Source organism: Vitis vinifera, chromosome 7 (genome assembly GCF_030704535.1).
Source record: "Vitis vinifera cultivar Pinot Noir 40024 chromosome 7, ASM3070453v1".
NCBI classification, from domain to species: Eukaryota; Viridiplantae; Streptophyta; class Magnoliopsida; order Vitales; family Vitaceae; genus Vitis; species Vitis vinifera.
The window spans coordinates 433,525-451,524 of record NC_081811.1 but is presented as its reverse complement, the minus strand read 5'-3'; the positions used below and the strand labels follow the sequence as shown (position 1 = coordinate 451,524).

The 18,000-nt window shown below is 33.5% G+C and overlaps 1 protein-coding gene across 1 annotated transcript in view; it reads right to left on the bottom strand.

Moving 5' to 3' along the window:
- Positions 1 to 17,903, bottom strand: part of LOC100261445 (uncharacterized) — a 30,686-nt gene extending 12,783 nt beyond the window's left edge. Inside the window, exons 1-3 of the mRNA XM_059737787.1 lie at positions 17,808 to 17,903; positions 17,520 to 17,630; positions 17,332 to 17,427 (exon numbers count right to left, since the gene is read on the bottom strand). Coding sequence (XP_059593770.1) covers positions 17,332 to 17,427; positions 17,520 to 17,624 — 201 coding nt within the window. The 5' untranslated portion in view covers positions 17,625 to 17,630; positions 17,808 to 17,903. The remainder of the gene's footprint in view (positions 1 to 17,331; positions 17,428 to 17,519; positions 17,631 to 17,807) is intronic.
- Positions 17,904 to 18,000: the final 97 nt, after the last annotated feature.

Sequence of the window (18,000 nt, the reverse complement as noted above, 5' to 3'; positions counted from 1 at the left end):
TCTATCAAGCAAACAATGGTGGTCACATCATCAAATCATTCAGAAATTCTTGCAATTCATGAAGCAAGTTGTGAATGTGTATGGCTAAGGTCAATGATCCAACATATTCAAGAAACATGTGGACTACCTTCCATCAGAGGCAATGCAACCAAGTTACATGAAGATAATGCTACTTGTATTGCACAAATTAAAGGAGGATTCATAAAAGGTGATAAAACTAAGCATATTTCCCATAAATTCTTTTATACTCATGAGCTCCAAAAGAAATGTGAGACCGATGTTCAACAGATTCGGTCATGTAATAATCTAGCAGATCTATTCACAAAGGCATTACCTTCGACTGCATTGAAAAAGTTAAGGTATGACTTTGGAATGCGAAGATTGAGAGATCTACCATTTGAAACGTTGAAGAAATCATAATCATGTTTACATGAGGGGGAGAATGATAATATGTATATACTGCACTCTTTTTTCTTTCGTCCAGGTTTTGTCCCATTGGGTTTTACTGGTAAGGTTTTTAATGAGGCAATTATAGTACTCCAAAAGAATATTATACTCTTTTTCCTTCACTAGTGTTTTTCCCATAGGGTTTTTTCCTAGTAAGGTTTTAATGAGACATATTTTTATGATCATCCAAGTAGGAATGGCAACGGGGCGGGTTCGGGACGGGTCGCCCCCATCCCAACCCCGCTCTGTTTATTAAAAACAATTCCCATCCCCGTCCTGTTTAAAAAATTAAACGGGGCGGGTCGGGGCGGGTATGGGAATTCCCAGTACCCGCCCCGCCCCGTTTAGTTTTTTTCAACATACACCATTGGGAATCATATTGATGGTACACCACGGCGATCTGAGCTGAGATTGTAGTGATGGTGAGCGGCTTTGTTCTATACCAAAAGAACTGGTTCAGAAACCAGAGGAGCACGCACGAGACCGTTCCGAGAACCACATTCGGAAGGTGAGCACCGACAGAGAAGGGTCGTTTGTGGTGGGCACAGTCAGAGCCACATGTTTGATCGGTGAGTTCTTTTCGTCTAGGCAGGTTTCAGTGAAGAAGACGATGGCTCCAAGCTCGAATACCGCCCTTCGATACTGCAGAAAACAGAGAGATAGAGAATGTTAACTTTCTTTTGCAAAGATGTGAAGAAGAAGAAGAATAGAGGACTTACTAAAAGGGGAGGTGATTTCGTTTAATTTTTGGGATTGAATCATGAGTTGAGAATCTGATGGAATTGTTATGGTTCTGGAGTGGACTTGTGCATTTTTGATCCTGGATCCTCATGTTCTTGGCTTGAAAAGTAGTTTTAGTTTTCTTTGTTCCTGATCTTGTTTCATTTTTCAATTTGGGTGTTTTTGTTGTTTGGTCTTCACTCCAATCCTTGCTTTTGTCATTTCGATGAAGTTCTGTTTGAGTTCATTGCTCAATCTGTTATCTTTATGTTTAATTTTAATTTTTTTTTCCTGTAATTTAATTATGGGTTGCTCTGAAAGCAGATGTATAGTTGAAGAATGAAACAAATCATATTGATGGTACACCATTGGGAATTTTATATGTAAACGGGGCGGGGTGGGGCGGGGCGGGATGGGGTAATACCCGAACCCGCCCCGGGTTTTAAAAAAAATCTCATACCCGTCCCAAACCCGTTTATTAAATTTAAACCCCGTCCCATTAGGGGCGGGGCGGGGTGGGTACCAGAAAAAACCCGCCCCGTTGCCATCCCTACATCCAAGGGGGAGTGTTATAAAATATGAAATTCTGTATCACTATGGTAATTTGTGGATGATCATCCATAAATATCTTGTGTAACTCCCTATAAAAGGGAGATAACCCCTAATGAATTTCAATAGAGTTTTCTCGTGCATTCTATTATCTTTCTACGTTCTGATTTCTCTTTCTTATTTTTTTCTCCTTTTACTTTATAATTTGACAACAATTTTTTATATTTTTATATTTAAATTTTTTGTTTTTTTTTTCTCTTAACACCATCAATAATAGCTTTCTAAGAATATGAATTCCTTGAAGATAAAATCAGGACTATTATCACTAATGATAAGATGATAGTCACAGGAAGCAATATAAAATATTAATGTAGGTGTTTAATGAATCAATTTAAAGATTTAATATAATCTTGATTGAAATGATTAGGGATATGTTTGGTTTATTTTAAAAATTATTTAATCTTTACATATAAGATGAAAAAAAAGTTAAATAAGTGTAAAGAAAAATGTAAAGTCATTTTCTTAATTTTAAGATTGTTATTGAAAATAGTAGCACCAAATATAGGAAAATAAAAATATATTTTAAAATAATTAATTATTTTTATATGCATTTTTAGACTATTTCACTTATTTTTACTCTTTCATTAAATAATTTTAAAATATATTATTATTTTTAACTAATTTTAAATATATTTAACTTTCTTTTTTTATTTTTCATGATAAATTAGAAAATTCATCTTTTTTAATATTTATTTTTATATTCTTGTGCTTTCATTAACCAAATATAATATAAATGTTTATTTATATTTCTTATTTTTCTTCGCTCCTTTTTATTTTTATTCTCTCTTTTATTTTTCCTCACAATAGATTTTTAAATTTGAAAAAAAAAAAGGAAAAGAAAATAAAAAAAAATTCAATAAATTATTTTTAAATATTATTTTAAACTCATTTCCCTTATTCTAACTACTTAAATTTTTTAAAAATATATAAGTTTTTAATTAATTTTATTTATATCACATGTTTGCATTATGTTATCAAAATTCTGATTAATATGTCATCGAAGTAGCAATTTAAAAATGTGTACATTAGATATGAAATTTGGATTAAGCTGATCAGCTCCAAAATTTCAGATTAGATTCCACTCTAATCATTTAAGTTGAGCACCCTGGTGTTCCTCCAAACATGCCTTTAAAGAATTCCTTTGCAAGAGACTTGACTTCCATACATATATTCTTCCTGACTTTTTTTAGTTTAGAGCCATTAATTTCCAGGGATACCCTTACCATCTTATGTCTCCCAAATGCGGCCAAATAGCCATTTTCCTATCTAGAATCAGAGAAAAGGAAAAATTTGTTTAGAGAGATCGGGTGACCCGACCAGTAACAGCATTTCTCGATTTCTCACCATTTCAGCAGAAGCTTTTGGGAGAAGTGATAGCGAAATTGCAGATCTAAAGAGCAGCAAAATATTTTGCCCGCTCACCTTCAAATCGATCGAAGGTAGGCTTTTGCCACTTCGCTGTCTCATTCCACCATTTTACACAAATTGTTGAAAAAAAGGGGCCCAAGTTACGCAAAATTGCAGATCTAAAAACACCGATCTCAACGTCGGTAAAATCTGAAGTTGAAAATCATTCAAAACCAGAGATTAACGGAGGAAAGAAACTGAAGGAAAATTTGTATATGTTGAGAGAGAGGGGAAAGACAGAGGCCACCTCCAATTCGCGGTCAACATCACCATTTCCTTGATCGATCCACCGTTTCTGCACAAATTTTTTCGAAGAAAAAAATTTTGACAGGAAAGAAACACTCACCATTTTAGAAGTCAAAGCTCCGGAGGAAGCCAGGGCTCATCTCTACCTCTTCTTTAATCTTCACTTCCCAAGAAAAAAAGCTCCAACGGATCACAATATCGGTACCATTTATTACAGCCAAACAGATATTTATACACATGCACAATTTTCTAATACCACGTGCTTCCACCGTGCGTTAAATCACGCGCGCCAACTTCTTCCACATTCGACGTGCGAAGGAAAAAAAACTCATGGCAGATAAAGAAGAAAAAATCTGATCAAGAGACCCACAAAAAATACAAATAAAAATAGAAACAGTCCGCGATCTTATTGTATGATTTACATAAAATTAAAATAACGTTATATTTGAAAGCTCAAAAAGCCTATAGTATCATCATTATCACAAACACACACAAGTTTGAGGAGGAGCGGTAAAGCCAGAAGAACCGAAGAAGCCTATCGACATCATTGATGAGTGGATGGAGGCCATGGACGATGATGGTCACCTCCATTGCCGCCCCCTATATGGGTACAGGAAGAAGCAGCAGACGGAGGGACCGGAGCTTTAGCCATTAAAACAGCGTCCTGACGAGTGGAGGGCATGGGCGATGGCCACCTCCATTGCCGCCACCTATATGGGTACAGAAAGAAGCAGCAGAAGGAGGGAGTGGACCTTTTCCCATTAGAACAGCATCCTCAGAAGTGGGTGGAGGACATGGGCGATGGTCACCTCCCTTGCCACCACCTATATGAGTACAAGAAGAAGCAGCAGAAGAGCTTTAGCCATCAAAACAGCGTCCTGACGAGTGGATGGGGGGCATGGACGATGATCACCTCCATTGCCACCACCTATATGAGTACAGGAAGAAGCAGCGGAAGGAGGGACTGGAGCTTTTACCATTAAAACAGCGTCCTGACGAGTGGATGAGGGGCATGGCCGGTGGTCACCTCCCTTGCCGCCACCTATATGGGTGCAGGAAGAAGAGGCAGAAGGAGGGACTGGGGCTTTTGCCATTAAAACAGCGTCCTGACGAGTGGATGGGGGACATGGCCAGTGGTCACCTCCCTTGCCGCCACCTATGTGAGTGCAGGAAGAAGAGGCAGAAGGAGGGACTGGGGCTTTTGCCATTAAAACAACGTCCTGACGAGTGGATGGGGTGCATCGGCGGTTGTCACCTCCATTGCCGCCACCTATATGGGTACAGGAAGAAGCAGCAGGAGGAGGGACTGGACCTTTAGCCATTAAAGCATCGTACTTAAGACTGCTATCAACCCTAGCACCTCCCACAAGAGTTGTGGTGAGAATGAACCAGACAGAGATTGAGGAAGAGACCCAGATGACGATTTTGTTGAACAACTTCATGTTGTAATATGAGTGTGAAATCATAAGCGATGGATGGGGAGAGGGTGGTGGGGTTTTATAGACAAATGCACTGCAAATCTGCAACAGTGGGACAAATGGGGAATGTTGGGAGCTTTGGGTATAAGCTAGATTTGGCTGCGTAAGCGTCCTATAATGAGGAATGTCTGGTAGCTTTGGGTAGAGTTGGATCTAAATATTGGCTGCAGTTGATCTAACTGTTCACCATGTAGCCGCCCAAGAGAGTCGATCCTTAGTATTTGTATGAAAAAAAGACTCGTGCTCCACATGGAAAAAAAAGTAGAAGAAGAAACAGTAGAAAAATGAATGGATTCTTTGTGATCATTAGGAGTGACAATAGAAAGAGAGGAATAACATGAATTCACAAAAATCTATGCGGACAGACAGTGGAAGAATATTACCAATTTGGGACCAAGACTGAGATGGTGTTCAAAGAAGAGAATGAGTTTAAGACCAAAATAATTTATTTGTAAAAAAAAATGATAAGAATAGTATCCATTTGAAAATATTTGTCAAAGTAGTCTTCTTTATCCATGTAAGCATCCACATGGATTTTAAGTGTAAAAAACCACCGTTGGTGACTGTGGTTTTAAAACTTACAGAAATTTCCTTAAAACCACAGTTACAAATTGTGGTTTTACAATTTCTCTTAGAACCACAGTTACTAATTGCGGTTTTAAAAGAAGTTTCCTTAAAACCACAGTTACAAACTATGGTTTTACAATTTCCCTTAAAACCACAGTTAGTAACTATGGTTTTACAATTATTTTTAATTCGTCCCCATTTTAATGGTGTTATAATTTTAATATTATTTTTAAAATATTTTTTTTATCAAAACAACCATAAAACCACAGTTACTAATTGTGATTTTACTAATGGTGTTGTAATTTTAATATTATTTTTAAAATATTTTTATCAAAATAACCATAAAACCACAGTTAGTAACTGTGGTTTTACAATTATTTTCAATCCGCATCTATTTTAATGGTGTTATAATTTTAATATTATTTTTAAAATATTTTTTTATCAAAATACCCATAAAACCATGGGTCTTGCTACGGTTCCGAAAAGCACTTTTCGGTACCATACCCACTTTTTTGGGCTAATAGGGTAGAGACACATGGCATGCTAAATTAAAAAAAAAAAAAAACAAAACCTCTTCTTCAAGTCACCCAACCGGTTGCCATGGGAAATAATCCCATGCAACACACATTGTTACATTTATTACATTAACCAATTATAAATTTGTTTAATGTAATTATTTTGTTTAGGAATTTTTTTTTATGAAACAAAAAAATAAAGAAAATTTTGAAAAAATAAATTACTGTTTATTTATTTTTGTACTATAAAGTGATTAAACCCCACATAAAGATTAAATTTAAAATAAATAAAAAAAATTATAAAGAATTTGGTGATATAATTTATAAATTAAGGAAAAGTAAATTTAACATCAAATAATTTGTTGACAAAAATTTGACGAATATTTGAAGTGTGAAAAGCAATATAATTGGTTTATGAAGTTAAAAAAATGGGAAAACTAGAACTAACTTTTATAAAATATATATTAAATTAAAATTAAATTAGTTGTGTACTAATTATTAATTGAGAATATATGATTAAATTATTTCTTAGCTTTTCAAAAAAATTGGTTGAAATATTGAAAATACGAAAAAGGTATAATTACTAACAATATGGAAATCCAAACCCCTCACATATTTTTTCGGTAAATTTCCATTTTGAATTTTTCGATCCATTTCACACCCTCAAAATGTACTGAATTTTTTAGTATTTTTGGATTTGGATTTTTTCGGAAATCATTTGATCACCTCTTAAGTGTAATGAACTTATTTAAACAATATCCAAGCCATATTAAGTTCCAAAAAAGTTTAAAAACTTCAAACAAGTGGAGAATCTGGAGGGTACGAAGCATATGAGAATTCCTCACATTCTTCATACCCTTATGAATTTTTTAGTATTTTTGGATTTGGATTTTTCCGGATATCATTTGATCACTTACCAAGTGTAACAAACTAATTTAAACAACATCCAAGCCATATGATGTCCCAAAAAATTTTAAAAAGTCCAAAGAAGTGGAGAATTGGGAGGGTACGAAGAATGTGAGGATTGTGAATTTTTTAATATTTTTGGATTTGGATTTTTCCGGAAATCATTTCACCACCTCCTAAGTGTAATGAAGCTATTTAAACAATATCCAAGCCATATGAAGTCCCAAAATTTTTTAAAAACTTTAAACAAGTGGAGAATTGGGAGGGTACGAAGAATGTGAGAATTCCTCACATTCTTTGTACCCTTTTGAAATTTTTAGTATTTTTGGATTTGGATTTTTACGAATATCATTTAACCACCTTCTATATGTAACGAACCTATTTAAACAACATCCAAACCATATGATGTCCCAAAAAATTTTCAAAACTCCAAAGAAGTGGAGAATTGGGAGGGTACGAACAATGTGAGGATTCCTCACATTCTTCGTACCCTTGTGAATTTTTTAGTATTTTTGGATTTGGATTTTTCCGGAAATCATTTCACCACCTTCTAAGTGTAACGAACCTATTTAAACAACATCCAAGCCATATGATGTCCCAAAAAATTTTAAAAACTCCAAAGACATGCCCGCTAGAATATGACTACATGGGAATCCATATATGAGTGTTTTGCCACATGTGCATACATGCTCACGTAGGTTAACACGATGTGTTCTTCCACCAGATGATGTCTTTTTACTACCCCTACTGGCCTTCATATGAAACAGTCCTTGGAAGTGATCATACAAAACAACCTCATGAGAACCTGCCTTAACAACATTTGCATTAATCTTAGCATCAACATAAGGAGTGTATTGTTCACCTAAAGCAAGTCGACTAGTACCATGTTCTCTTCTTACAGCAAAGTAACTATTAACTCGATAGAATGTCAATTGAACAAATGCGGTGATAGGGAAACTTCGTGCCCCTTTAAGCACACTATTGAACATTTTTGACATGTTTGTAGTCATTATGCCATATCGTCGACCTCCATCATGTGATAGTGCCCATTTCTCAAAGGGAATAGCCTCCAACCAACTGAGTGCGTCTTGATTGATTCTCCCAATTGTCTCCATATGCATGTTGAATTTTTCTACCTTAGTTTCTAAGGCGGCTCTGCATAAAAGTTGTTTTAAGCATTTGTCCTTAAAGTGAGTCATAATGCCCGGATGACGATCAGAGATAACACAAAGACCCCTTCTTTGAGTTACTCGATTTCTAATACATGCCAAAAACCATCCCTAACTATCAACATTTTCACCCTCAGTTAATGCAAAAGCAAGAGGAAACAATTGATTATTTCCATCACAGCCCATGGCAATCATTACAGTGCCCTTATACTTCCCATACAAGTGTGTACCATCAATAGTTAACACAGGACGACAATGCTTGAAGCCCTCTATGGAAGGATGAAATGCTCAAAAGACTCGCTGAAATACCTCTTCATTTCGCATATTTCCTGGGAATGTTTTAGAAATTACAACACATCCTGGATTGGCTTGCTCTAAGGCACCAAAAAAATGTGGCAGTTTAGCGTATGATTTATAGAAATCACCAAACAAATTAGTTAATGCTTTACGCTTGCCTTTCGAAGCCTTAGTGTATGAGATATGGTACCTGAATCTTTCTACAACACTTGCTTGAATGGCAGCCACTGAAAGTGTGAATTGTGTCTTAATCATTCCCTTTATATGGGCGGCTATCAGGTTTGAGTCTAACTGATGATGATCTTGGTTCATGCAAGGATTGACACATGTGTGTGGGCCACTATATTTGTTGATCTCAAATAAAGATGTCCCTTTAACAACTGTAGCACGTAGTCTCCAAGGACATTGAGTCTGTTCAACTTTCTTGCATCTTAGGACCAACAATTTCTTTGTGGATGACAAAACGATATACTCTTGGTGCGAATTAATAGAGTACATCTTTACAACATGTTGCAAATCTCCTTTGGAATTAAAGATTTGTCCAACTATGAACTCTCCAGTTGGATGTCCCATAAGAGTGTTTCCCCATGGGGTCCATTCACTTGACACAACATGACCAATGTTTTCAACATTTTCAAATTGTGGTGATGGCGCCAAATGATATTGCATTGGAGATAATTCAATTGGGTCATCTAAATCCTCTGTATCTGGATTGTTTGACAAGTTACATCCTTCCCCATCCACAACCACATATCTCATTTGTTCTCTTTCAATTGCCTCACGAACAGCTAAAAAAGGCGAGCTACCTTCCCTATCTTGATTATCATCATTATGAACATCCTCGGCTCCTACACTGTCATCATCACATTGTGTTCCTTCTTCGTCTTCCTCATCCTCTTCTGATCTATGCTTAAAAGTAAATGGATTTTGAACATTACTAGTACCATTATTTTCACCAAGTAACAAAGACATGCAATTACCAAGTGGTGAATTCATTTGTAAGTCAATAGGTACTTGTTCAAAAAATAACTCAACTTCATCCATCCCAAATCTGTTATGCATTTCTAACATTCGAGATACACCACTATCATTCTTTACTGGGCAAGGTTGGAATTTATTCCCTTTTTTCATAGGATACTTACAATTAAATATTAATCGAAAATGTTCTTTATTGATGTCAGTGACCGAGTATATCATTTCCAACAGTTGTTCATATGTTGTCCCAAGAGGCACATCAATAGGTTCAACCACAACTCTATCCCCAACATAATCAACATCGGTCTGTGTTCTCACCATTTTCCCATTACAAAAACAAACTATTGCCACCGATAAATTGACATAGTTTACCTATAGAAGAAGCCAAAAGAATCAAATCAATTTCATTTTTAACCACAAAATTACACAATATAAAACATTACTAATAACATCAATTTGTAATGAAATAACAAATAACAATAATATGGTATGTTATTAACAATAATCAAATAACAAATAACACCTTAATATCCAAATAATTCAATGTTTTTTATTAATAATATTTTCTTATTATTTATTACCATTAAAATTGAATAAAAGGTTGTTATTTTTCCATTAACAATTAAATTGTCTTTGTTTAAGCTACCCAAATTAAGTGGAAATTTTTTTTAAATTTGTTCAAGAATGGATGTAATGTGTACATATTCAACATAATTAATAGTTACGACTATAAATGTTTTAATATTTTCCATTTAAATAATTAAAAAAGAGAAAGCGGAATAGTTAATACACTTTTGCTTATGTCTGGTTAATTTTTTAATTTTTTTAATTTAATTAAATTTCTATAATTTATAATTTAATAAGTTAAATTTGAAGTAAAAACTAATATTTTCTATATATTAAATTTGGTTTTAGTGTTTTTTATTTATTTATAACTATTGAGTTCTTCAAATATTTTATAATCTTTAGGAGTCTATCTCGATCTTATAGATTTTTCCCTCTATGAACTAAAATATTTATAAAAATATTCTAAATAACTTTCCTTATTCTATGAGGAAATATGATATCACAATAATAAATTAACTTAGAAAATACTTTATACAATATTCTTTACCAAAAGGAATTTATAATAATTGAGAATTTGATACATTTTCTAATATATGATACAATTCAAAAGCTAACCAATAATTACAAGCAATTTTCATGATTTGGAGATCCAACCTAGGTTCTACATGTCTTTTTATAGTTTTATAAAGTTGTTAGCATTTGTATAAGTGCTATTAAATGTTCCACATGCCATTAAATGATTCGAGTTCTAGGAGCCCTAGAGTTTGGTCATGATTCGAGTTCTAGGAGCTCTATAATGGGGAAGAGATTGTTATATGCGCAATAATATTATCTTTATAAAAATGATGATTGAAAAATGACACACTCAAATCTCCTTCATCCTAATAATTTTTTATAAAAAAATATATATAATAAAAAGTATATATTTTTTTAGAGGAGAAAAAGAAACAAAAATAAATTTAATAATCACTTCCAATTTTATAAAGTTAATAAATTATGAAAACAAATTTAAAAATAATTTGAAAAACTTAAGCATTTGTAATGATGGTTTCTCGATAAATCTAGTAATTATAATAAATAAGAAGATAAAATATTTATTAGGAAGTGTAGAGGCTTTCACTTTTCTTTTTCTGTAACTTTTTGAAGTTGCTTCCATATGTCTTATGTCAAGAAGATTCCCATAAATATGTATTAAACCTGGAAGAAGCAGATTCTTACAAAAAATAATGAGACATTTTTCCCAATTTTTTACTTTAATGCATAGGTGTTTTACAAAATCCACAAAACAAAGCTTTTTGAATTTTTGGCTATAAATTTTAGTTCCAGATTCTCACTAGGCAAATATTAATATTTGTTGTTCATATGTATTGTTGTATGTGTATCATTGTATTGTGCATTATATTTGTACCATAAAATACACTTCAGATGAGATACAGCCAAGCAATAAATAAGATTTACATCAGGAAAATGAATTATAGCATTGTATTGTAAGTTTTCTAACAAACATGCTTACAACCACTAAGGTACTTTTAGAAATAGTTGATGGATAAGATCAAGCAAGCTACTGCCTCATAACCAGCAATAGCAGGCCCATGTTTGTGAGGAATTGAAGCTTCTATCCGGGAGCGAGTAATTGTAAGGCTGTTGAAATTTTACCAGTAGTAATGGTTGAGAAAGTTGAACATGTAAAATATGCCACAAAAAATATGAAAAATTAGCACTAATGTGAAGAGCGTGCTTTGATCAGTGTAAAGCAAAGATCAGTACATTAAGCTCTACATGCAGGAGTGTATTTACATTCCATATTGGGATTTCATAGGTTTCCCCTAAGCACCCTGCTAAAAGCCATATTTAATTTCAAACCCTTCAACTTTCAGTCAGTAAACTCTCATTTTAATAACCAAGGCATAATAACATCTTTCACATACTTATCCAAGAAAAGTTAAAAGGAAAAAACATCATCAACAGTTATCATCATCCAATTTGTGATTGGAATTGGCTAAAAATAAAAATTTACACTTCATGTGCAGGGATAACAGAAAATAATAAACCAAATGATATTGTAGTCACAAATTCATCAGGGGTGGCCCTGTCCTGTAATACATCATCATTATTCCAGGTATAATCAAAGCCAGATAGCAATAGACCATTTGTCCCAATTTTGAGGAACTCACTAAAACATATTCTTTTCTAAAATTAATAGCCACTTGATGCATTGTAACTATGTTAATTTCCAACATATTAACTCCATTTTTATAGAAAAAAGAATTTTTTTTTTCTCCCTTTCGAAACCCCAATTCTGCTGTCTTTTGTAGGCCTGCACATGTCTCATTTCAATGAGGACAAGGATGGTCATCTATCTGATCCGACACAAAAGACCCTTGCTAACTTTATTATACCAGGAGATGCTTCTGGAAAGAATGTGGGTGAACACAGTTTGTTGGGCTCAGATACAAGTGATAGCCACTTCATGGTTGACCCAGAAAATGATCTTTCTATTGACAACCATGAGACATGTCATTATGTTTCTGAAGACCTGTTGGACAGCAACCTATTATCAGATCTTAATCACTGTAATTTTAATTTGAGTAATAATTCTGGTAAAATAGACAACAATAACGAACTTCCCCTGAATGGATCTGTGGCTAAGGTATAAACCTTAACCTCTCCAAGTCTTTCTCTCTCCCCCCACCTTCATCCAATCCGAAATCCATATTTTGGATCACGATGAAGATGAATCATGGGAAGATCGACAGTTATCAGGATTCCGAGATGAGAGGAAAATGAGGCAAAGGTTAGGGTTTTTCGGGTTCTAGGATAAGAGGAATACAAGATGGAGGAAAGGGTTTTTCAAGTTTTTTGGATAGCTATGAAATTGAAAACAACTTGAGATTTTTAAAATTTTCAAAACAACTTGTTTTCCTTTGTTTGGTTGGTGAGAAAGCTAAGGAAAATGAGTGGGAAAAAACTCATGAACCCGAAAAAAATTTACCTAGCTGCTGGTGGAGCTGCTGGTGGGAGCCACTGGTAGGAGCCGCAGTCGGTGAGGAGAGAAAATGGAGCCGCAGATGGTGGAGCCACATAGAAGAGAATACTTTCTGGATTGTTGATTTCGGGAAAAAAAATTGGGTCTCCAAAGTAAAAAAACAAGTTTGACGAAGATGGCTTGTTGACGTGGATTGCTGATGTGGATTCAAAAGAGTATTTTGGCCAATAGTTTAAAAACTAGATTAGTTTGGGTTTTTTTTCCCAAAGAAATACTACTTTGGCTGTAAACTCGAAGAGAATTCATGGTAACTTTTCAATGTGATATGACATGATAAGATGTTTAAAGTAGTTGTAAGTTATAACAAGACATTCGTAGAGCTTTTGGAAAATGTAATGATTTTATAAAATAATATTCCATGAATCGGATTGTATGTTTTTGGGACTATTTTTTCCTTCTAATCTTCATCATAAAACTACAGTTGAAAATGTTGATTTTAGTATGAAATTTTATGAACGAAACAATTAATGTTGGCAATGTTGGTTTCAGTACATAAAATAAGATCTTGGTTTTAGTGTGAATTTTTTATAAGTTTTTAAAAAATCAATATTGTCAATAAAATTACATTTGTTAATATTGGGTTTAGTGTGAAGTTGAAAAAAGTAAACAACCTTGTCGATTTTACAATTTTTTTAATTTAACTTAAAATCGCATCTCCTAGTATTTGTTTTGTTGTATATAAAATAAAATAAAATTTTGGATGATTATTTTGTAACCCACTGTATTCTTATTATTTATTTTTCTTAAAAAAAAAAAACTTTTTTCAAAAACTTCCATTGGTGTGAGATCAAATGCATAAGGTTATGATTCTAAATAAAACTTAAAATTAAATAATTTTAAATAATATTAAATATTAAGTTATTTATTTTTAAAATATTTTATTTTTATAAAGTATTAAAATATATATATATATATAAAAACATTTTCTTAATATTTTTTAAAAAATAAATATTTTAATTTTTTCTATTCAATAAAAAATTTTAAAAATAAGTAATAAATTAAAAAAAAAAGAAAAAGTTAAAATATAAAAGTAAATTACTTTTAAAAACAAACGTTAAACCATGTTTGAGAATTGTCATTGATAACCGTTTTTGTTTTTAAAAATAAAAAGATATAAAAACATATTTATTAATTCATTTCACTTGGCTTTTAAAATTATTTAATAGAATAATTATATAAATGTATATATAAAAAAAGGGAAATATAACATGACATACAATACCGACCACATTTCAAATTCTCACCCAAAACCCACTTTTAAAATCCGCGACCAAGCAAGCCCTCTGATCCTCTGAAGTGGCTTTGATTGCGGCTGGGGTGACCCACTGTGCGTGAAAACCAAGAAAAAAAAGGTTAACTGGGACCGGCGGTTCATGGAAGAAGGTGCAAGAAAGGAAAGCTATGGCGGCAGGGGCTGTTATGAGAAACGGTTAAGAGCCACGAAATTTGATTTGAAAATTGTAAACCAAGTAAAAAGGGAGGCAGGAGATCGGCATCTTAGAGATCAACTTAAGCAAGTAAGCTGAAAGTGATCTTCCATTTTTTTCTTCTTTTTTCCTTTTGCCTTTTTTTTTTTTAAATAATATTGCTTCATATTCCTCTTTCCTTTGGATGAAAAAGGAGAAAACAAAAAAACACTAAACACGAGAACATGTTAGAAAAAAGGGATTCAATAAAAATGGCAGGAGATGTAAAAAGTTAAGTAACATAATAAAACATAGGCCTTGACCAAATTAGGAGGCCGGCAAAGAGAATGTAGGGAGTTTTTTTTTTCAATAAAAAGAAAAAATAATATTACTTTAATTAAACCCAAAGGACACCCTATGGAGGTAATGGGATTCCCTTTGGCCTTTGCAATCATCAAGAAATTCCTTTGAAAGGTTGCCTCTAAACCCTTACCACCCAAAAAAGTTCTCCAAAGATAAAGTAGATATGTCTACTTGCAAAAAGTATAAATGACTCTTACATAAAAACGATCATAAATGACTTCTATATTATTATTATAATGTATCTTTTTTAAACCTTAATGCCAAAAAAGTTAGGGGATAACAAGGGAAATAAAATAAGAAGGAAGAATATAAAAAAAGAAAAGAAAAATTAAAACTAATAAATTATTTTTATGTATAATTTCATACTCATTTAACTTATTTTAATAATGTGATATAAAAATTAAATAATTTAAAAATGTATAAGTTTTTAATTTATTTTAATTATATTTGATTTTTTTTAATAGTATAATCAAAACACTAAAATAATTTTTAAAATATTTTTTGCTTTCCTGACTGTCATTTACAAAAGCAACAATCCTCTCTGATAAAATATTATGAAATTCAAGAGACACCATAAAAATTGATGGAGTTTCATAAAGACAGAGAGGTGACTACTGTGCCTCACATCAATTGTTACATTTTACAAAGACATGTAAACTGATTCAAGGATTGCCGAAGAACAACTATTTTCCTCATTGAAGAGTTTAGAGCATTTAAATTATTGGAAGAAGAAAACAAGCCAAAATAATCTCAAGCTGCCATTCTCTTTCAGTGGGACACATCTATATATACCTGGCACTCTCAATTAATGGAAAGCACATTTGATGAAGATCCGACAAGACAAAGATTCAATTTTTCCATCTGATTCTGCCCATCCACATATACTTGTAATCAAGAGATGATTTTTATTTACACAAACAACTAAAACTAGTAAAAATACAAACAGGTTGGGTGCATCCAGAAAGCCTCCAAGTCCATGAGCATATACACTATACTTGGAGAACTCACTGAATCAATCACATAGACAAATATTGAAATGAATTTAGATCTCTTTTTTTGGTAATCTAACAGGTGACTAATGTCCAAGTTGCCCCTTCATATAAGCAGTATTTGTAGGTTTCACTGAAATCCAGAGTAGCTCACTAGGTTCTATAAAAGCAACCAAAACATTTCCTTTACAATAATATTGTCTTTCCATTTCCATTTGTGCACTCATTGTTCAAAAATATCATTTACAAACACATGAGAAAATATATTCTTATTAGCTAGTCTCCATAGCTGAAGAAAAGACTTCAATTAATAACATGTTCCTTAACAAGTGATTTGGATATGACTTCTGAACTACAAGTCATAAAAGTGTTTTTAAACAATCTTCAATCTCTAGCTCTGATTTTGCAACTTGTCTTTGAGAGCCAAGCATGCCACTTCTACAATGGAGCTAGACAATGACTAGTGAGAAAGGTGAATAAATTGTGCTTCCATAAGTAATATGGCTCTAGACATGGTGGAGCATCAAAAATGGATTTCAATAACTCAACACAAGTAATCGAGGCTCTGCCGATTCACTTAATTTTGACTCAAGTTGCTTCAATTCTCTGGTAGAAGAAAGGGATTTTCACAATCAGCCATAAAAATAGCAAATAGTATGGCTTCATGGTTGCCACCAGTTGGTCATAATCTAGGATATGAAAGAGAATACTCCTTCAAGGGCAGGAATTCTCATGAATTTGGAGGGTGTGCCTTGTTGAATGAGCAAGTAGATTACATAATCCAACAAATCACTAATCTGGATATTTGGTAAGGAAGTTGATGGGTCCCCAAATCAAGGATATTTTCAACCAAACATATTGAGTTGGGTCCCAAGAACTGCAACTAGCGACAGCTAACATCATTTGCATGAAAAAAAATCTAAAGAGATGATTGGGCAGCTCAGCAGAAACCACAATTGATTAACTCATTTGGATCAAGTGCACTGATTAAAATCATTTAAATCCAGATAAATTTTGCTTTGCATTAGCCTAATAACATTATCCTAAAATTTTGCTTTACAACTGTCTCGTCAAAGTCATGTCACTCATGTGGTGCTTAAGCACCGGTTTAAACAAGTTATCATCCCATAAAGCAACCAAGAGGTCGTGTTTAACTTCAGACCCACTAAAGAGGAAACAAAAATTGGCAGCACCCAACAAATCAGATGATGTGCGTAAATACATACATTGCAGGTGTGTGTGATTAAAATGGTAACACTAATCCCCAAATTTACAGAAGAAAAATGTAACAACAGATGCAAAAATATTTTGATTAATTCAGAATCAAATGAGTAAGAGGCCTTAAGACATGCATTGTAAGCCATTGTTGCAGATTCTTTAAGTTCTGCATTGATAGTCTTTAAGGTTAAAAAATGGAATAACAAATGGACGAAACATAACCAGTCTGAATTCCACCTGCCAAGGAGCCATGATTGAGCAAAAACTTTGGAAGAGTTGGACACTCCATAAAAATTGATTCAGCCCATCGCCTTTTTCAATTCAATTTCAAAACGGAGGAATATGCAGGCAATGCCACAATCCCAGATAGATAAATTATAAAAACAAAAATTTAGATTACGCATACCGTATAGGTTGAAGCACCATCCCCAGGAAAGACAAAGTCACCATCAATAGATCTGATATCATAAACAGAGACACACAGCCCCAAATTCGCAATAACCTTCATCACAACACATTCTTCTCAATCCCTTAAGTGTTCTGGAATCACAATAAAAAAAGTGCAAACGCAAAGACAATGCTCAATCTCCACACCTTATCTAAGAATTGACTCTCAAGCTCTCCTTTGATGGTTTCATTGAGAGAAAGGTCCAGAGAAGGCAAACGCAGTGTGAGCTCAATTAAGCTAAGGAAGAACATCTAAACCTAGAAAACGTAAATTCCAAACTGAAAATCAATTGCAGAGGCAGATTATCACATAAATTTGAGCAAATTAAAGCACAAAGTATAAATGGTTTCATCAATGGGAATTTGGTTGTTCTAGGGTTTTAATCTCCGACCGGTGACCGCTGCCACCGATCAGGGATAGGAATATTTCCTTACCTGCCGCGCTGGCGTGAGACGGTCGTCCCTCGAAGGGTTGCTACTCGTCGACAACGAGAGAAGAGAGTGAAAACGAACGTGGGTGTGGGAGAGAGATGTTTGAAAAAAAGGGGGAGAAAATCAAAATTACTGTTTAATTATAAGAATAAAAAATAAAAAATATATATACTACCCAACAAAAAAACATACATAA